Source organism: Aquarana catesbeiana, linkage group LG06 (assembly GCF_042186555.1).
Source record: "Aquarana catesbeiana isolate 2022-GZ linkage group LG06, ASM4218655v1, whole genome shotgun sequence".
Lineage (NCBI taxonomy): Eukaryota > Metazoa > Chordata > Amphibia > Anura > Ranidae > Aquarana > Aquarana catesbeiana.
The window spans coordinates 157,086,364-157,108,007 of NC_133329.1; the positions used below are offsets into that span (position 1 = coordinate 157,086,364).

At 42.2% G+C, this 21,644-nt stretch overlaps 1 protein-coding gene and 1 long non-coding RNA gene across 4 annotated transcripts in view; one reads left to right on the plus strand and one right to left on the minus strand.

Annotated features, from left to right (window-relative positions):
- LOC141101781 (uncharacterized) overlaps window positions 1-21,644 on the plus strand; it is a 128,691-nt gene that overhangs the window by 53,012 nt on the left and 54,035 nt on the right. The window contains exon 3 of the long non-coding RNA XR_012235020.1: window positions 20,820-20,992. This is a non-coding gene — a long non-coding RNA (uncharacterized lncRNA). The remainder of the gene's footprint in view (window positions 1-20,819; window positions 20,993-21,644) is intronic.
- The window catches only part of TMC5 (transmembrane channel like 5), a 276,225-nt gene that overhangs the window by 16,570 nt on the left and 238,011 nt on the right, over window positions 1-21,644 (minus strand). For all 3 annotated transcript variants that reach the window (XM_073591105.1, XM_073591106.1, XM_073591108.1), the window contains exons 17-19: window positions 20,833-20,966; window positions 5,882-6,055; window positions 2,299-2,377 (exon numbers count right to left, since the gene is read on the minus strand). In XM_073591105.1, coding sequence (XP_073447206.1) covers window positions 2,299-2,377; window positions 5,882-6,055; window positions 20,833-20,966 — 387 coding nt within the window. The remainder of the gene's footprint in view (window positions 1-2,298; window positions 2,378-5,881; window positions 6,056-20,832; window positions 20,967-21,644) is intronic.

Below are 21,644 nucleotides of genomic sequence, written 5' to 3' on the forward strand. Positions count from 1 at the left end.
CAGAAGTAGAAAAACTTCTGCATCCCCAGTCTCCCTTCAGCTGTGTCATATGATACCTCAAAGGAGGAGTTTAGTATTTCCCTCAACTGTGCACTGTCAATTGCCGGCATCTGAGACCTCGCAGTAATTTCATGCTTTTCAGGAGAACCCTTTATTAAACTGAGGGGATTGGGCACAATAGAAGGGGGTCTGGCTGCTGCATTCGAAACTCTGATTGCTTCTACTGTGCCGATACTGGGGATAAACAGCAGGGACACTGTCTGGGCATTTTGCCAGGATGCTCTGGGGGGGTTTGAACACCCCTGACTCCCCCCTTATCTACGCCCCTGCATGAGTCCGCAAAAGCAGGATAGCGAGGGTGCTGGCAGCATGCTCACTCGCCTGCCACGGGAGTGTTTTCCAAGGCATTTCCTTGTTCTGCCTAGTAACATGACAGAGATCTACTGCTCCCTGTCATTGGGAACATAGATCTCTGTCATGGTAGTGGTAGCCCATCCCCCCTACAGTTAGAACACGCTGAGGGAACACACTTAGCCCCTTGATTGCCCATCAGTAGCTATTTTTAGCTCCGATTGCTGTATAAATGTCACTGGTCCCAAAATTGCAGATCACCGCCATTACTAATAATAAATTACTAATAATAAAAAAAAAATTATAATAAAAATGCCATAAATCTATCCTTTATGATGTAGACACTATAACTTTTGCGTAAACCAATCAATATACATTTATTGCAATTTTTTTATCAAAAATATGTAGAAGAATACATATCGGCCTAAACTGAGGAAGAAATTTGTTTTTCTATACATTTTTGGGGGATATTTATTATAGCAGAAAGTAAAAAAAATTATTATTTTTTTTTTCAAAATCGTCGGTCTTTTTTTGTTTATAGCGCAAAAATAAAAAAAGGTTATCAAATACCACCAAAAGAAAGCTCTATTTGTGGGAAAAAAAGGACACAAATTTCATTTAGGTACAGTGCCGCACGACCGCGCAATTGTCAGTTAAAGCGTCACAGTGCCAAATTGTAAAAAGTGCTCTGGTCAGGAAGGGGGTAAAATCTTCCATGGCTGAAGTCATTACAGAAGATGGGCTACAGCAGCAGAAGATAACAATGGGTGCCACTCCTGTCAGCTAAGAACAGGAAACTAAGGCTACAATTCGCACAGGCTCACCAAAACTGAACAACAGGAGATTGGAAAAACATTGCTTGATCTGATGAGTCTTGATTTCAGCTGTGACGTTTAGATGGTAGGGTCAGAATTTGGCGTAAACAACATGATCAATCCTGCTTTGTATCAATGGTTCAGGTTGGTGGTGGTGGTGTAATGGTGTGGGGGATATTTTCTTGGCACACTTCGGGCCCCTTAGTACCAATTGAGCATCGTTTAAATGCCATGGCCTACCTGAGTATTGTTGCTGACTATGTTCATCCCTTTATGACTACAGTGTACCCATCATCTGATGGCTACTTCCAGCAGGATAATGTACCATGTCACAAAGCTCAAATCATCTCAAACTGGCTTCTTGAATATGACAATGAGTTCACTGTACTCCAATGGCCTTTACAGTCACCAGTTCTCAATCCAATAGAGCTCCTTTGGCAAGTGGTGGAACAGGAGATTGGCATCATGGATGTGCAGCCCACAAAAATGCAGCAGTGATGCTATCATGTTAATGTGGACCAAAATCTCGAAGGAATGTTTCCAACACCTTGTTGAATCTATGCCATGAAGAATTAAAGTATAACTAAAGGCAAAATTTTTTTTTTAGTTTTGTATAGAGTGGAGATGGATTAGAATAGTCCGTTTTTATTGCTGTCTGTTCCTGCATTAAAGCGGTAGTAAACCCGCTGACTTTTTTTTTTTTTTCCCTACACCTGTAAGGGAAAAGGCATAATGAACTAGTATGCACCTGTTACTTCTCTTTTTTTAATTACATTTACTTTAAAGCGGAACTAAACTCATCGATGTGACGGTTTCCTAAAACAGTTATATTAAGGACATGTTGTGAATGAGAACTGTCACAGGTGCTTCTGTTCTTATCCAAACTGTCAAGCCATCAAATGGCTGATGTAACATGTGCAGGACCATTGCAACTGCAGATCAAACAGATACTGGCAGCTTCATTGGCTGTAAAGGATAAAAGGGTTTATTCTGCTTTAAATAAAATTAACATTTGGATAGTTTTTTTTTTTTCTTCATGCCAGTATTTAGTTAGAGGGAAGTGGGAGGTTGTAATATCCTGGAGCTGGGCTATGATTAATAAAAATAAATAAAACTATTAGGACCTACTTACATTGGCTATTTGTTCCAAGAGATGTTTCACCATGATCTTCCTGCCTTGTACAATGTGCCAGTTAAGATAGGAAATAATTCTGTAAGTGGAGAAAAATTATGCTGTCACTAAAATTACACTATTATTTTTTTCACATTTTATTTTAAAACCCAACCAAGTATGATTTTTTTGCCTATACCCCCCCCCCCCCCCCCCAACACATCGGGCCCCAATGTAAAGTTTCCCTTACCTGGTGAAGCCAGTTATACTCATCTCAATCCCCCCATCCATGTCCCTCACTGATGTTTTTTCCTCCTGTAAGACTACTAATCCAAGTGGACAGCTAATTCCACATCACTGCCTGTGTATAGCCTGTGCCTGTCTGTGGTAGATGCAGTAACCAGCTGGATCAGGTTAAGGCAGACCATTGACTTTATGTACTTGTGGATTCTACTGCACTAACCAAAAGGTCTGGATTACTCCACATTTTGTAAGTTTTGAGACATTTTTCCACCATTTAGAAAATGTGGTACTACACCTCCTCTAGCAAGCTAGAGTGACATTCTTTCATTGTACAGTAAAACCTTGGTTTAAGAGTAACTTGGTTTAAGAGCGTTTTGCAAGACAAGCAACATTTTTCAATAAATTTTGATTTGATATACAAGTAGTGTCAAGTCACAACTGAGTAAAAAAGAGAAGAGCGAGGATGCCTCTAAGTGTAGTAATATGGATACATTTAAAGAAGGTACAACATTTAGCAACTCACATGGTTGATGATTAAAACAGGCACATCTAAATATGCAGGCATCCGGGGTTCAAGCCTCACTTTCAGATCGCTCTACTGCAGGATAGTCTTCCCGGTCATGATTGTAGACAGCGGTGAGGGCCGGCGGTATGGGGGATGGTCTATTTGGATAGCTTTATCCCGGATGCCTGCATACTTAGATGTGCCTGTTTTAAATCATCGTGTATATAGTGGTGAACCACAGTAAGAATTTTTAATTCTTAATGAAGCGTTGCCAACATCCCAAAATATTGTAGAAAAAAGCACCCTAAAAGGGACACTTGTACCCACCGGTACAGCGGGACTTTATAAGTGAACAAAGAGAAATTTTTTTATAAAAACATATTATTTATTTGAAAATTGCTTAAAAAAGCATAAAAACATGATAGAGATTTAGACACAGAAATAGTCTAGAAAAAAAAATATTATACAGAGTATAGAAGTTTTTTATATACATGGTGTATTTTTTACAACTCCAAATATGAACACATATTTCTCCATGGGCCTGACATGTTTCAGGACGATGTCCCTTCTTCAGAGGCATTGGGAGTGAAACATGGATGCATTAAATATTGAATTTTATAGGGAAAATTATATTAAAAATGTACAGAAACCAATTTTCTTGGAAGATAAAATAGACTTTCACTGCTAGCTATCCATCAAGGGGATGATGGGCTCCGATTGGGCTCAGAAAAACCCACACAAAGGCCCCAAGGAAACAGACGACCCCCACCACATCCACAGCAGAGCCTTTTAAGTATGGATAGGGCGTTGTTACTTGTTGGCAGGTATGGTTTGCATGACCATACCTGCCAACAAGTAACAACGCCCCAGCCACGAGTAAACTGCATCCATACTTAAAAGGCTCTGCTGTGGATGTGGTGGGGGTCATCCGTTTCTTTGGGGCCTTTGTGTGGGTTTTTCTGAGCCCAATCGGAGCCCATCATCCCCTTGATGGATAGCTGGCGGTGGAAGTCTATTTTATCTTCCAAGAAAATTGGTTTCTGTACATTTTTTATATAATTTTCCCCATAAAATTCAATATTGAATGCATCCATGTTTCTCTTCCAACGCCTCTGAAGAAGGTCCTGAAACATGTCAGGCCCATGGAGAAATATGTGTTTATATTTGGAGTTGTAAAAAATACACCATGTATTTAAAAAAAAACTTCTATACTCTGTATAATATTTTGTATAGATTATTTCTGTGTCTAAATCTCTATCATGTTTTTATGCTTTTTTAAGCAATTTTCAAATAAATAATATGTTTTTATAAAAAAAATTCTCTTTGTTCGCTTATAAAGTCCCGCTGTACCAGGGGGTACAAGTGTCCCTTTTAGGGTCCTTTTTTCTGTTTTAAATCATCAACCATGTGAGTTGTTAAATGTTGTAGCTCCTGCTGGATTTTGCTTCTAATCCCCTTGTGAAGGCTGCCATTTGTGGATGGACATTTTTTGGTTACACAACCTATCACATTGCTTTTTATATGGACTATAAACTGAAGGACTTATGAATAAATGGTTGTGGAACGAATCATTTGCGTTTCCATTATTTCTTATGGGGAAATTCACTTTGATATACAAGTGTTTTGGATTACAAGAATGCTTCCGTAACGAATTATGATCACAATCCAAGGTTTTACTGTATTAATTGGGGTAGGAATTAACTCAAATTCTTTAATAAACATCAGTCATAAAGACAGAAAGGGACTAGTTCTTTGCAAAATGGCTGGAGGTATACCTTTGTGTTGCTATGTGAAAATAAAAAAACAGGCAGGGGAATTTCTGTCACAGCTAGAAATCATTGCCAATGTATGTTAATGTAAGAAAGCAACTAGAGAGTTAAGCTGGCCATACACTAGTGGAAATTTTAATGGACAATCATACAAACATTTGAAGACTGAATTTATTTTGTTTGGAAGTACTTCAAAATGTTATTTGCTTTTAACATTCGATTTAGGAATGAATGGATTTTCCCAAATGAAAAACACAAACACTGTTAGAAATTGGTTCATTCAAAAAAAATAAAATACTATCCTGCTCCTTCGAATTTGCTTGTCACTGTGGTCAAAAACGAACGTTGCTTTAACCCCACTAACAAATAGAAAATCGAACAAACATTCTTAGAATGAAAATTTTCAAACAAAACTCTATTAGTGTATGGCCTAGCTGTCAGTCCTTGAATGTATTGGCTGCATTGCTTTTCTTTTTTTTCAGGATTTTCAGAACATTTTTAGCAAGTACAGAAAATACTTGCTGATCTTGCCAGAAATGCTTGCTACTTCCTCTGAAACAAAAACATTTATTTATTGAGTAAACTACATATCCTATTACCCCTATATAATTAAGATGAACAAAGGCAGACATGTTTAAAGTCCGGCCTGGGTGGCCACCATGGCTCCCTCCTTAGATAAAGTGGTGAATGTAGCTGCCCAGTGACAGGCAATGTGTCATTCACAGGTGAAAAGAAAAGGGAAAAAAAGAAAAAAGAAAATAAATACAGCTACCTCATCTGAGGACTGGTAGACTAGATTATATTAAATCATTTTTTGTTTTTTCTTATACAGGGTTTAGGCTCCCTCCATAGCCAAAGTGGAGGGGAGAGCATAGCCACCCAGTGACAGGCACTATGTTATTCACAGGAATAACAGGAGAAAATAAAAGAGAAAAACTGAAAAAAAAAAAAAAGAAAACAAATGCAGCCACCTAATCTGAGGACTGGTAAACTGGGTTATGTTAAATGTTTTTTTTTTTATATATATAGTTTAGGTGCGATCGATAAAAAAAGCGGTAATGGGACTCAACCGGAAATGTATACTTACAGAACTAACAGGGTGAGGATGTAGAAGAAGAGAACACTTTGAATTAGGTTGTGATAAATCCACACTACCCATTTGGCATTATCAAAATAGTTTATCTGATCTATCCAGGTATCAATGGATTCATAAGGAGTGGACAGACTCCGGAAGGGGCCACATGTCTCAGAAGGAATCCGTCTAAAAGAAACAAAACAAAACAGAGGATAGCCATGTTTAACATTACAAAAATTGAGTGGCTTCTACTGTTGACTAATTTAACTGATGAAAGTATAACCTGAATTTATTTTTTAGTATGTTTGGCATAATGTTTCACTATATACAATTTTTTTTAAGCAAATATTTTTTTTATCTGCAGATCCTAAAAGGTAATAGCACTTCCTGTCACAGGCTGGCTACACTAAACCACTGATTAGCAGTATTGTTGTCAGCCTGGCAAGCAAGCTTCAGTTGGCTGCTAAGCATTTTTTCCCTCCTAAAAAGTTTTTCACACTTTATCCTATGAAGGAAAAAATTCACTAAAGGTGGTGATACCAGCAATTAATGCTGCTATATCCTCTGTGAATAAAAGTTTGACTTGTCCGGCAGACAATGCTCAAATGCTTAGGGATCCAACAGATAAAAAGTTGGAATTCCTATTAAAAAACACTTTTTTCTCTGGCAGGTTGAGTGTTTCAGCCTGCGCTGACAGTAATTGGTCAATCCTTGAGAGACCAGTTTAAACAGGTGCTCAAGGTTATCCTGTTCAGCAGGCCCAGGATCTGGCAAGCTACTAGCAGCTTTATGTTAGCAATAGTCGCTATGAGAGATTCTATCCTTCAGGCCTCACGCCTTTAGCTAAGCGCCATGCAAGAAGCTCCTGGCTAGTCTTCCTTTTTGTGGTGAAACGGCTGTTTGGGGATGAATTGGGTAATACATCCAAAGAATTTCTAGTGGAAGAAGTACCCCTTTGCCATTTAACAAAAGGAGTAAAGGTATTTCATTTTAACTAGCTCCTTCTCCAGTGCCAGGGGCATCAGCCTCTAGGCAGTCACAACGGCTTCTGCCATCAAGTTCAAGAGGTAATCCTCAGGGTCAACCCCAGGGACAAAAGAAGTCTTGGGGGAGGAAACCTACAAAATACTAAAGCCACCTTATGAGGAGGTGCACCCGCTCGCTCGAATAGGGGGAATATTTCTGCAGTTCTCAAGGGTCTGGCAGAAAGAGTGTCGAGACAGATGGGGGACTTCCTCAATAGCTCCAGGGTACAAACTGGAGTTCCAAGAGTTCCTGTCTCCTCGTTTTTTCAGATCAAACGTTCCTAATGATCCAGAGAAAAAGAAATCTTTCTTTCAAGCATTGGACCATCTTTGGCAAAAAGTGATCATGGTGGTCCCCATCAAAGAGCAGGGGTTGGGGTTTTGTTCAAACCTTTTTTCACGGTGCCAAAACCGAATGGAGATCTCAAACCCATTCTGGATCTCAAAAATCTAAACCGGTTCCTGAATATCCACTATTTTTTCGCATGGAGTCAATCCAATCAGTTGTCTCCATCCTACAAAGAGAACTTCTGGCGTCAATCGACATCAAGGATGCATACCTCCATGTGCCTATTTCCCCGCTCACCAGTAATATCTTCAAAGTAGAAAATCTTAATTTTCAGTTTGTAGCTCTGCTTTTTGGTCTAGCTACTGCGCCTTGAGTGTTTACAAAGGTTCTGGCTCCTCCTCTAGCCAGATTAAGGGCCCAAGGTATAGCAATTATAGTTTACCTAGACGATCTGCTTTTGATAGACCAATCGGTAGCCCGCTTAGACCAAAGTATGGTCACCACATTCGACTACCTGGAATACCCAAGTTGGATTCTCAACCTAGAGAAATCTTCCTTAAAACCATGAAGGAGGCTAGAATACTTGGGTCTGATCATAGATACACCCAGAAAAGGGTATTCTTGCCCCAGGCAAAGATCAGCAATATAAAGGAACTGATTCAGGTGGTCGAAGCAAGATGAATCCTTCTAATCATCTTTGCATGAGGTTGTTGGGAAAGATGGTGGCTTTATTCAAGGCCGTTCCTTATGCTCAGTTTCATTCGAGACTGCTGCAAAACAGTATCCTATCGGCTTGGAACAAGAAGGTTCAAGCTCTAGATTTCCCAATGTGTCTGACTCCAAAGGTGCGCCGGAGCCTCAGTTTATGGTTAATAACCAAAAATCTGCAAAGGGGAAAATCCTTCCTACAGTTACCTGGGAAGTGATAACAACATATGCCAACCTTTTTTAGGTTGGGGAGCAGTCCTGGAAGAGGCAACTGTCCAAGAGAAGTGGTCCAGATCAGAAATGACCTTGCCCATTAACATTCTAGAGATTTGGGCAGAGCACTTGGCCGTGAGGGCCTGAACGTTCAGTTTACGGAATTGTCTTGTCAGGTTCCAATCCAACAATGCCACAGCAATGGCCTATATCAATCACCAAGGGGGCACAAGAAGTTGTGCGGCCCAGAGAGAGGTGAATCATATCCTATCTTGGGCAGAAAACAATGTACTTTGCTTATCGGCAGTCTTCATTCTAGGGATAGAAAATTGGCAGGTGGACTACTTAAGTCGCCATCACTTGTTCCCGGGTGCATGGTTCCTTCACCCCGATATCTTCCTGTCAATATGTCAAAGAGGGGGGATCCCAGACGTAGATCTGTTTGCGTCCAGGTTCAACAAAGAAATTGACAACTTTGTGTCAAGAACAAAGGATCCACTAGCATGCGGAACAGATGCCTTGGTGTTCCCGTGGAATCAGTTTTCACTGATTTATGCATTCCGTCCTATTCTGCCTGCATCTACGACTTCTTCGCAAGATCAAGCAGGAAGGGAAGTTGGTGATTCTTGTGGCCCCCAGCGTGGCCCAGGAGATCTTGGTATGCAGAGATCATAAGGATGGCAGTAGGGGTACCATGGTCCCATGGACCGCCACGTCCAGACCTTCTTTCGCAAGGTCCAGTATTCCATCCTACCTTACAAACACTAAATGTAACGGTTTGGCTATTGAGACCCACATTCTGAAGAAACGTGGGCTGTCAAGTTCAGTGGTATCTACCTTGGATAATGCAAGGAAGCCGGCCTCCAGAATCGCATATTATAGAGTCTGGTAGGCATATGTCTCCTGGGATGAATCCAGGGGTTGGCACCCCAGGAAGTATGTCATAGGTAGAATCCTTGACTTTTTGCAGATGAGGTTAGAAATTAAGCTGGCCTTGAGTACTTTCAAAGGCCAGGTCTCGGCCTTATCAGTATTGTTTCAACGACCACTTGCTTCACATTCTTTGGTTCGTAGTTTTTTTCAGGGGGTAACGTGGCTTAATCCCCCGGTTAGGTCACCCCTGAACCTTTGGGACTTGAATTTAGTTCTATCGGGTGTTACAAAAACAGCCTTTTTGAGCTGATACAACATATTCCCTTGGTCCTTTTGACAAGGAAACTAGTTTTTCTGGTAACCATATCTTCTGCAAGAAGGGTATCAGAGTTGGCTGCTCTTTCTTGTAAAGAGCCATATTATTATTCACAAGGATAAGGTAGTATTGCGTCCTCATCCTAACTTTCTACCGAAGGTGTCAGGTTTTTATCTAAACCAGGATATTGTTCTACCTTCATTTTTTTCCAGAACCCTGTTCTATGGAAGAAAAATCACTACATTCTCTTGATGTGGTGAGAGCAGTCAAGGTCTACTTAAAGGCGACTGCTCAGATTCGAAAAACGGATGTTTTGTTTGTGTTGCCTGAAGGTCCAAAAAGGACAGACAGCATTGAAATCTGGTATTTCTAAATGGATTTGACAAGTAATCATTCTAGCTTATGGTTTAAAGAGGTAGATTCCACCCTCTCAGATCAAAGCGCACTCCTCTAGGGCTGTTAGTGCTTCATGGGCAGTGCATCACCAAGTCTCCATGGCTCAAATCTGCAAGGTCGAAACTTGGTCTTCAGTTTATACATTTACCAGATTCTATCAGGTGGATGTAAAAAGACATGAGGATGTCACCTTTGGGCGCAGTGTGCTGCAGGCAGCAGTATAAGTCCTCTGATCTCATGTTGCCCTACTTTTGTTGTGTCTATCTCTCCTCAGTTGGCATTGCTCTGGGACATCCCACATAGTAATTACTATAGCTCTGTGTCCCGTGATGTACGATTAAGAAAATAGGATTTTTATAACAGATTACCTGTAAAATCCTTTTCTTTGAAGTACATCACAGGACACAGAGGTCCCTCACCTCTTTCTGGTATACAAGTGTATTGCTTTGCTACAAAAACTGAGGTACTCCCTATAGTGGCAGAGGTTATATAGGGAGGCAACTTCCTGTTTAGGTTGTGCCAGTTTCCATCACCTGAAGGTGGCCTATAACCCACATAGTAATTACTATTGCTCTGTGTCCCATGATGTACTTCAAAGAAAAGGATTTTACAGGTAAGCTGTTATAAAAATCCTATTTTCAATTAGCTGCAAGGTTTTTGCATTTTTGCGGGTGTGTTGGCTGAAAGGTGTCCAGAGTTATGTGGCGGCCTTTTTTAACACGTCAATCATATCCTCAAGGCTTATAAGAATTTTGGGGGGTTCATATGGTTTCACTACGGTGAATCCCTTCGTCAGAAGTTAGCCATCCACCCGTTCCTGTGTTGGGGAATGAAAGATGTAGGACTGTGGTTAAACTTGATCTTGCCACAAAAAGTAAGTGGAAATAGAGTGCCGGTGGGGAATCAAGCTGCGGTTCCGACATATCGGAAAGGGGTGTGTTTTGCGTTTAACGAATCACAATGCAAATGGAGCACATCGTGTCGCTACAGGCATGAATGCTCATTTTGTTCAGGGGGGAATTCAGTAGCAAAGTGTTATAAAAAAACTGTGGCTGCTGATCCAAGTCAGCGGGATATTTTTCACAAGAGCCTGCACGCCTGTGAGTCTTCAAAACATGCGCCTGTGGTTGGAGCAGTATCCAAACAGGGAGAAGCCACTTTTCTTGCTTAAGGGTTTCGAATTTGGTTTCCCTATCCTGGAATTCAAGGGTGAAGGTTGTAAGGTTGCCCAATTTACAATCTGTTTTGGCTTTTCCTCAGGTAGTAAAGGAAAAGGTTAGGAGAGAGATTGAGGAGGACCGCTTTGCGGGTCCTTTCATGTCCCCCCCTTTTCGAAAATTCAGAATTCACTGCTTGGTGTGGTCCCCAAAAAGGAGCCCAATACTTTTAGGTTAATTCACCACCATTCTTCACTAAATGATAAAATTGATGAATCTTTGTGTTCAGTATCGTATTCAACATTTGAAGATGCTACTGCAAAAGTTTGGGTTTTTGGCAGGGGTGCTTTAATGGCGAAAGCTGACATACATAGTTACATAGTTACATAGTAGGTGAGGTTGAAAAAAGACACAAGTCCATCAAGTCCAACCTATGTGTGTGATTTAAGGTTAAACCTTTTTTCTTCTAATTGTAATGAGTGGCCACGAGTCTTATTAAACTCTCTTCTGCGAAAAAGTTTTATCCCTATTGTGGGGTCACCAGTACAGTATTTGTAAATTGAAATCATATCCCCTCTCAAGCGTCTCTTCTCCAGAGAGAATAAGTTCAGTGCTCGCAACCTTTCCTCATAACTAAGATCCTCCAGACCCTTTATTAGCTTTGTTGCCCTTCTTTGTACTCGCTCCATTTTCAGTACATCCCTCCTGAGGACTGGTGCCCAGAACTGGACAGCATACTCCAGGTGCGGCCGGACCAGAGTCTTGTAGAGCGGGAGAATTATCGTTTTATCTCTGGAGTTGATCCCCTTTTAATGCATGCCAATATTCTGTTTGCTTTATTAGCAGCAGCTTGGCATTGCATGCCATTGCTGAGTCTATCATCTACTAGGACCCCCAGGTCCTTTTCCATCCTAGATTCCCCCAGAGGTTCTCCCCCAGTGTATAGATTGCATTCATATTTTTGCCACCCAAATGCATTATTTTACATTTTTCTACATTGAACCTCATTTGCCATGTAGTCACCCACCCCATTAATTTGTTCAGGACTTTTTGCAAGATTTCCACATCCTGCGGAGAAGTTATTGCCCTGCTTAGCTTAGTATCGTCTGCAAATACAGAGATTGAACTGTTTATCCCATCCTCCAGGTCGTTTATGAACAAATTAACCCCTTCCCGCCGACCGAACGCATATATGCGGCCTCGGCTTTCCGGGGTTATACCGGGATGATGCCCGCAGCTGCAGGCATCATCCCGGTACCGTTGTTTTCAGCGGGCGATCGGCTACCCGAGTATAACAACCGATGCGGCTAAAAGCCGCTCGGCTGTTATACCGGAGGAGCGGGAGGGGACATCCCCCCCCTCCCGCCGCCTCCCGCCGCTGTTACTGGGCCTCCCGTGCGATCGGGAGGCCCGGTGTCCGTTCCGCTGTCTTCGGCGGCTGGGGGCGGACTGGAACGAAGCTGCGAGCGGCTTCGTTCCAGCCTTCTTCTTGTAAATGCGGAAGCGACGTCATGACGTCACTTGCCGTTTACTCGGCTGCCAATGGCGCCGAATTTAAAAAAGTACACAGTATTCAGAATCGCCGTTTTCGGCGATCTGAATACTTTGAAGTGTAAAGGAGGGATGGGGGTCTTTTAGACCCCCCATCCCTCCATAAAGAGTACCTGTCACCACATATTACTGTCACAAGGGATGTTTACATTGCTTGTGACAGCAATAAAAGTAAAAAAAAAAAAAAAAAAATTTAAACACAATTTATAAAGTACAAAAATAAATAAAATAAATAAAAAAAATAAAAAAATTTTTTTTTAAAGTGCCCCTGTCCCCGCGAGCTCGCGCAGCGAAGAAAACGCATACGGAAGTCACGCCCGCATATGTAAACAGTGTTCAAACCACACATGTGAGGTATCGCCGCGATCGTCAGAGCGAGAGCAATAATTCTAGCCCTAGACCTCCTCTGTAGCTCAAACCTGGTAACCGTAAAAATTTTTTAAAGCGTCGCCTATGGAAATTCAAAGGTACCGTAGTTCGCCGCCATTCCACGAGTGCGTGCAATTATAAAGGGTGACATGTTTGGTATCTATTTACTCGGCGTAACATCATCTTTCACATTATACAAAAAAATTGGGGTAACTTTACTGTTTGGATTTTTTAAAATTCATGAAAGTGTCACTTTTCCAAAAATTTGCGTTTAAAACACCGCTGCACAAATACCGTGTGATAAAAAATATTGCAACAATCGTCATTTTATTCTCTAGATTCTCTGCTAAAAAATATATATATAATGTTTGGGGGTTCTAAGTAATTTTCTAGCAAAAAATACGGATTTTAACTTGTAAACACCAAATTTCAAAAATAGGCTTAGTCATGAAAGGGTTAAATAGGATTGGTCCCAGCACAGAACCCTGGGGAACCCCACTACCCACCCCTGACCATACTGAGTACTCCCCATTTATCACCACCCTCTGAACACGCCCTTGTAGCCAGTTTTCAATCCATGTACTCACCCTATGGTCCATGCCAACGCACCTTATTTTGTACAGTAAACGTTTATGGGGAACTGTGTCAAATGCTTTTGCAAAATCCAGATACACCACGTCTACGGGCCTTCCTTTATCTAGATGGCAACTCACCTCCTCATAGAAGGTTAATAGATTGGTTTGGCAAGAACGATTCTTCATGAATCCATGCTGATTACTGCTAATGATATCATTCTTATTACTAAAATCTTGTATATAGTCCCTTATCATCCCCTCCAAGAGTTTACATACTATTGATGTTAGGCTAACTGGTCTGTAATTCCCAGGGATGTTTTTTGGGCCCTTTTTAAATATTGGTGCTACATTGGCTTTTCTCCAATCAGCTGGTACCATTCCAGTCAATAGACTGTCTGTAAAAATTAGGAACAACGGTCTGGCAATCACCTGACCGTTCCCTAAGTACCCTCGGATGCAAGCCATCTGGTCCCGGTGATTTATTAATGTTAAGTTTCTCAAGTCTAATTTTAATTCCGTCCTCTGTTAACCATGTAGGTGCTTCCTGTGTTGTGTCATGAGGATAAACACTGCAGTTTTGGTTACTGAAGCCCCCCGATTCACTCGTGAAGACTGAGGAGAAGAATAAATTCAATACCTTTGCCATCTCCCCATCCTTTGTAACCAGATGTCCTTCCTCATTCTTTATGGGGCCAATATGGTCTGTCCTCCCTTTTTTACTGTTTACATACTTAAAGAATTTCTTGGGATTTTTTTTGCTCTCCTCCGCTATGTGTCTTTCATGTTCTATCTTAGCCGTCCTAATTGCACCCTTACATTTCTTATTGCATTCTTTATAAATTCTGAATGCTGAGGATGATCCCTCAACCTTGTATTTTTTGAAGGCCTTCTCCTTTGCTTTTATATGCATTTTTACATTGGAGTTAAGCCATCCAGGATGTTTGTTCGCTCTTTTAAATTTATTACCCAATGGGATACATTGGCTAATGCCCTTATTTAATATGCTCTTAAAGCAAACCCATCTCTCCTCCGTATTCTTTGTTCCTAATATTTTATCCCAATTTATGCCTTTTAGCAAGGTTTGTAGTTTAGGGAAGTTGGCTCTTTTGAAATTCAGTGTCTTTGTGTTCCCTTCATGTTTCCTATTTGTGTGATTTATACTGAAACTAATTGACCTGTGATCGCTGTTACCTAAATTGCCCCGTATTTCCACATCTGTGATCAGGTCTGTATTGTTGGTAATCAGTAGATCCAGTAATGTTTTATTTCTAGTTGGTGCGTCTACCATCTGACCCATAAAATTGTCCTGCAAGACATTAAGGAACTGGCGAGCCTTAAATGAATGCGCGGTTCCCTCCGCCCAGTCTATGTCTGGATAATTAAAATCCCCCATTATGATAACACTTCCCATCCTTGCTGCTAATCCAATTTGTGATAGGAGATCCGTCTCCACTTCCTCCCTCAGGTTAGGGGGCCTATAGCATACTCCCAGTATTATTTTCCCCTTAGCTTCATCCCTTTGGAGCTCTACCCATAAAGATTCCACCTCCTCCCTAGCCCCCTCAGTGATGTCATCTCTCACATTCACTTGTACATTATTCTTGATATATAGGCATACCCCTTCCCCTTTTTTACCCTCTCTATCCTTGCGGTATAGGGTATACCCTTGAATGTTTGCCAGCCAATCATGAGAGCTGTTGAACCAGGTCTCTGAAATTCCCACAAAATCCAAATCCTCCTTGTACAACAGTATCTCTAGTTCACCCATCTTGTCCCCCATGCTCCTGGCATTAGTGAACATGCCACATAGTTTAGACCGGTCGCATATTGTCCTCGTATTGGGTGTTTCAAGATTGCAACTAGGACTTGCTACTATACTCACCTTGTGTTTTTGTGCTTTGGTTAACCTACCACTAATGCCCCCAATACTACCCTCTGGAATATCTCCCGCGCTGGCTATCACTGTCTCTGGACCCTCCCCCCCATCGCCTAGTTTAAAAACCCCTCTAACTTTTTGGCCATCTTCATTCCCAGCAGATCTGCACCCTCCTCATTTAGGTGCAGTCCGTCCCTTCTATAGTACCGGTTACCGACTGAGAAGTTGGCCCAGTCCTCCAGGAACCCAAACCCCTCCTTACTACACCAGCTCTTCAGCCACTTGTTTACTTCCCTAATCTCCCTCTGCCTTTCTGGTGTGGCTCGATGTACCGGTAGTATTCCTGAGAACACTACCTTGGAGGTCCTTTTCCTCAATTTAGCTCCTAAGTCCCTAAAATCGTTCTTTCGGACACTCCATCTGCGTCTGACTTTGTCATTGGTGCCAACGTGCACCACGACAGCCGGGTCTTCCCCAGCCCCTCCCAGTAATCTGTACACAAGATCCGTGATGTGCCGAACCCAAGCGCCCGGTAGACAACATACTGTTCGGCGCTTCAGGTCTTGGTTACAGATTGCCCTCTCTGTCCTTCTAAGAATTGAGTCCCCTACCACCAGAATCTGTCTTTCCTTTCCCTTTGCTGCCCCCCCACTCTCACTGGAGGAGTTCTTCCCCTGGCAGCTAGGAGAGTCCCTCATCTCCAGCAGTGCTGGTCCCTGACTGGTTTCACCAATGTCACTCAATGGAGCGTACTTATTGGGATGCTCCAGTCTTGGATCGGCCTCTCTGGCACTTCCCCCTCTACTCCTCCTGACTGTCACCCATCTACTCTTTGCTAGTGCCTGCACCTCTTTGTCTCCACCGCCTCTGTGCTGGCCCCTGCCGGCACCTGCCGTGTATGTTCCTGGCTCACCTTTAGTATGGAGGGACTTCTCAGTGCTGACAGTTGCTTCCCCAGATTCAGAACCTGGGCTTCCAGGGAAACAATGTGCTTACATTTTGCACAGCAGTATTCGCCCTCGATCGGATGATCAAGGAACGCATACATGCAGCAAGATGTACAAAGAGTCGCCTCTCCACACCCGCCGGGCATCGTACCTATTAAATTTAGTGAGGATTTGGGGATTTTACCCTGTCCAAATTACCTAACAGCTAGCTTCCTGGCACTAATACTCAAGACAATACACAGGTACACAACAAGACAATACACAGGTACACAACAAGACAATAGACATCAAGTCTGCTTTTTGGCTATTGCCGATTCACCCTACTGCATTCACTTCGTTAGGTCTTTATTTTGATGGTTTTTATTTATTTTTTTATAAATGCCTGCCGCCGATGGGCTTTGCTTGTTGTGCATATTTTGAGGATTTCTCTTCATTCCTGAACTGGGTGGTCTGCTTTGAAACAGGTTGGGAGGGAATTGTCCATTATTTGGACGACTTTTGTTTGTAGGCCCCCCAGGTACTAATGTCTGTGAGGAATTGCTGCAAATTTTTGCCGGAATTGCGTAGTTTTTTGGAGTAACGCTAGCAGCAGAGAAAATGTTTTTTCTGGCGGTTTTTATGGAATTTTTAGGTATCACAACTGATACGTCGTTGTTAGAATTTCGTCTTCCTGTATCTTAAGTTAGACAAGATTAGGACATTACTAGCGGTTTTTCTGAGGAGGAAGAAGGTCATCCTTAAGGACATGCAGATTTTGTTGGGCCTCTTGGCCTTTACACGCAGGGTGATACCCATGGGAAAGATATTTTCCAGACGGTTATACATAGCTACCTAAGGCCTGAAGTCGCCCCATTCACATATACGTCTTACAGGTTCTCTTAGGGAGGACTTGTTGGTTTGGGCAAAATTTCTGGAGTCTAATTCCAGGTCCCTTTTCAGGAGGAGTTTGTGGATGCAGATGCTTCTGCAACTGTTCACTGACGCAGCAGGGTCGCGAGGCTTTGTGGCCATATAGAACATGCATTGGAGTTGTGGAAGCTGGCCGGAATTCTGGATTGTGAAAAAAACTACCAGGAATATCGTCTTGCTAGAGCTCTTTCTGGTGGTGGTGGTTGAATTATGGGGTTCGGATTTTGTTAATAAGCTTATTTTATCATATACAGATAACCAGGGTGTGATGTTTGCGGTAAATTGATCGTCCTCCAAGTCACTATGTGTGATAAAGCTGTTACGGCACTTGGTTTTCCTGTATTTGAAATATAATATTTGGCTTAAGGCAAAGTTTGTACCAGGGAAGTTTAATAATCTTGCTGATTCCTTGTCTCGATTCCAGATCTCGCGGTTTTGGCAACTACTTCCCAGGGCGGATCCAGTGGGTCATGCTTGCCCGGAACATTTATGGGCCCTGATATGATAAAAGCGGTTCGAACTATAAGGAATTAGGTCAACCCGTGTACTTGGGCAGAATATGTGTCTGCCTGGCACAGATGGGTTCACTTTGCCAAGATTACTGGTTTATGTCCAGAGGCCCCTTCGGAAAGTGCCATATTGACTTTTTTATCATCGTTGATGTTGTTGCGTTTTTCGTATACTCACAGTGAAAATACTGGCTGGTATATTCTTTTTTTTTAAGCTCCCGGCCTGTACGCGTTTTTTGCGGTGAAACAAGCATTTAAGAGATATAGATGGACTCATCATGTGCCGGATGGCAGGAGGCCCATATCAAAGGTAATGCTGTCGAGGTTGTGTGGGGCGACTGTGAGTATCTGTGGGTCAGAGTTTGAGGCAGCCCTGTTCAGAACGGCCTTTACATTGGCGTTCTGTGGGGCGTTTAGGGTTTCGGAGCTGGTCCCGCCCAACAAAAAGAGTCTGAAGGATGTACGCCTGGATCAGGTCATGTTAAGGGAGTCAGTGCTTAAAGTTTTCATTCAGCGATCCAGACAGATCAGCTAGGCAGAGGTTATTGGCTTGCTATTCCTGCTGATGGGGACGTTAGTCTTCGGTAGGGATGGTTCAGCAATATCTTTCTATACGCCCGCTGGGTGCGGGGCAACTACTGGTCCATACTGATGATCTTCTGCTAACTAGATATCAGTTTGATTTTGTATTCAAGAAATGTTTACACTTGCTGGGTTTGCAGGGTTATAAATTTACACCCCATTCATTTAGGATTGGCGCTGCATCGGAAGCCGCCATGAGAGGTAGGTCAGAGGCTGATATCAGAGCTCTAGGTAGGTGAGAGTCCAAGCGCTATCAGGTTTATGTTCGTCCTAATCTTTTTCTTTAATTTCCCAGGTGGACCACTTTATGTATGGATCCTGGGGCACTCCTATGTTTTCTGGGCGCGCAAGAGAGCGGCTCATCAAACTTATTCGGAGAATTTGTCATTGCCGGGTGATCAGTTCATGGTGCTGTGGAAGGGTGTGCTGGGTCTCCAGTGGCGACAACTTGATTTATTGCTATCCATATTGTATCACAGTTGGCCTTCCCCTTCTGGGTTGATCATACATATGGGTGGTAATGATTTAGGGAGGATAAAAACGCTAGATTTGTTATTTACTATGAAAAATGTTTTATGTAGATTTAAACTGACTTCTCCGACGACTACTATTGTTTTTTCAGAGATTGTGCCACGCCTGTCTTGGCTTTATTCTCCTCAATGTCGTGTCATGGAAAAAATGAGAAAGAGGATAAATAGGGCGATGGAGAAATATTTGCCTATGTTGGATGTTTTTTCTTACAGGCACGTTGACCTTGAAGGTGGCATTGCAGGATTGTATAGATAAGACGGGGTGCATTTATCTGAAGTCGGGCTTGACATATTCAATCTGGGATTACAGTCTTGCATTGAAATGGCCGCGGGTTTGGGTTAGGCCAGACTTGTTCTGCGAACTAGTGCCAGCTGGTGGTGTTTTTTCTGGTAATATATTGCTCGAGTTCCGAAAACTGGGCATAATTTGTGGTATTGGTAAATATTTCATGGTTTTTGATTAATAAAAATTATTGAAAATATTATGTTTATGGATTTCTGGTAAACCAATAAATAGAGCTGTGGCCATTTCATGCCATTATCTGTGTGTTGGTCTTTTATTTAGGGTGTTGGGGGTTTTGGTAGTTGGGAGTTTGTGGCCTGCGGTCCCATGTAAAGAGGGCACAACCTTTTGGGCCCTCCTTCATGGGTCTGCGGCTGCCCCCCCTCCCTCTTTTCATTTACAGGTATAGGGTAAGGGGTTGGTGGGTACGCTGTCCCTTTAAGAAGATTGCAGGTTTCACAGGTGAGTCAGATATGGCCAATGGGAACACCTGGATGGTGCTGGAACAGGCAGGGAGCTGTTAAAGGGGGGCCAGAACAGGCAATGGTCCTCTTTGGACCTTCTAGCAAGTAGCTTTCCCTCATCCCCCGCCCAGTCGTGGAAAATTTATGTGGTTTTTCCACCACCCTGGATCCAGGGTGGGTGTTTTTTCTGGTAATAAATTACTCGAGTTCTGAAAACTGGGCATAATTTGTGGTATTGGTAAATATTTCATGGTTTTTGATTAATAAAAATTATTGACAATATTATGTTTATGGATTTCTGGTAAACCAATAAACAGTGCTGCGGCCATTTCTTGCCATTATCTGTGTATTGGTCTTTTATTTAGGGTGTTGGGGGTTTTGGTGGTTGGGGGGTTGTGGCCTGCAGTCCCATGTGGTTTTTTTTTGCAAATAGAATTCCCTGCACTTTTCTTACAATATGACGTTTAAAAAGAGATTGAAGTCATTTACTGATTATTGCCGCGTACACACGGGCGGACTTTTCGACCAGACTGGTCTGACGGACTTTCCGAGGGACTTTCCAACGGACTTTCCAACGAACGGACTTGCCTACACACGATCAACCAAACTCCGACAGATTCGTACGTGATGATGTACGACCGGACTAAAATAAGGAAGTTGATAGCCAGTAGCCAATAGCTGCCCTAGCAGTGGTTTTAGTCCTTCGGACTAGCATACAGACGAGCGGATTTTTCGACCGGACTCGAGTCCGTTGGAAAGATTTGAAACATGTTTTTTTTCTAGGTCCGTCGGACTTTTGGGAAAAAAAAGTCAGCTGGAGCTCACACACGATCGAATTGTCCGACGTAATCCGGTCCGCCGGACCAAGTCTGCCGGAAAGTCCGCTCGTGTGTACGCGGCATAACTGTAACACCCTTTATAATGATCATTTAAAGCAGTAGTAGTAAGTTCAGCCTAAATCTAACTCTAAATCTAATTGTAACCACATTCTAAGACTAATCTATCTAACCCTGTAAAGTAAAAATTGCTATACATACCTTTTCTGCATCCGATCCATGTGTTCTCCAGCGGCGGATGCTGTGTGGAAGAGACAGCTGACAACGGTTGCGAAATGCCTGGGAAGTAATGTCACCCATAGAGTTACTATGGGGCTTCCATTGTTGGCTGCCTCTTCTGCACACAGCTACAGAGAGAAGCTGCTGATGACAGCCCAGCGTGGGACCGGATCAGATTGGCGGGAGAAAAGGTATGTTTAGCGATTTTTCTTTACAAGGTTAAATAGAATGTGGCTGCTAGTAGATTTAAAGTTAGTTATTTGTAGCCTGAACTTCTACTTTCATTTTCAAGATACTTTCCCACATAGGTCATTTGATTTTAGTCTGCAGGTTTACCTCCATACGGTGACACCGATGACACAGAGGACTCCAGCAAAAGATGGGAAAAAAAGGAGAAATATGAAGACAGTGGTCATCTGGGAGGCTCTCCAGGCCCTTCGAGGAGGAATACAGTTCATCATAAGGCTCACCTAAATACAGAAAAAACAATAAATTGGTACTAAACAGATTAGTGTTAAATGCCATAATTCATTACCATAAATCATGTATATCATTGGACTGTATTTTGTTTTGTTTTTTTTTGTTTTTTTTAAATCCCTTTTTTAAAATGTTGTGTGGTCACATGGTCTTTCCCAGTTCTTTGGAATCTGCAGGAAAAGATCTTTGGGAGAGGCTTTTATTACTGTGCCGATAAATGTTCTCTACAGTGTGAGTCTGTGTCTGGCCAGCGCTGATTTGTGCTTTGCCAGTGGAACTGAAAAACTGTTTCCAGCGAGCAATTTAAATTTTTTGTGCATTAATATGGTGTAGGCAGAGATGATTGACACCAGCTTTCATTTTGTTTAGATGGCATCTGCATCCAAGGCTCTTTTTTTACTTTATAGGTATTAGCAATTATATTACATATAGTTAATACTGGTTTATATGAAAACTAAACGTTTTTGTGAGTTTCTTAGTGAATGTAATCAATCAGAATATTATATCCTGCCTCTATAGTGTTTAGCAATATGATGACATGGGGGGGGGGGGAGTGTCATATACCACTGTGTACACACGCTAACATGTGTGACTCTATAGTCATGTGGGCTGCACAGATAAGAAAAAGGAGGAAATGAAGAGCTTAGAACGGAACTGAAGTTGAGCATGCT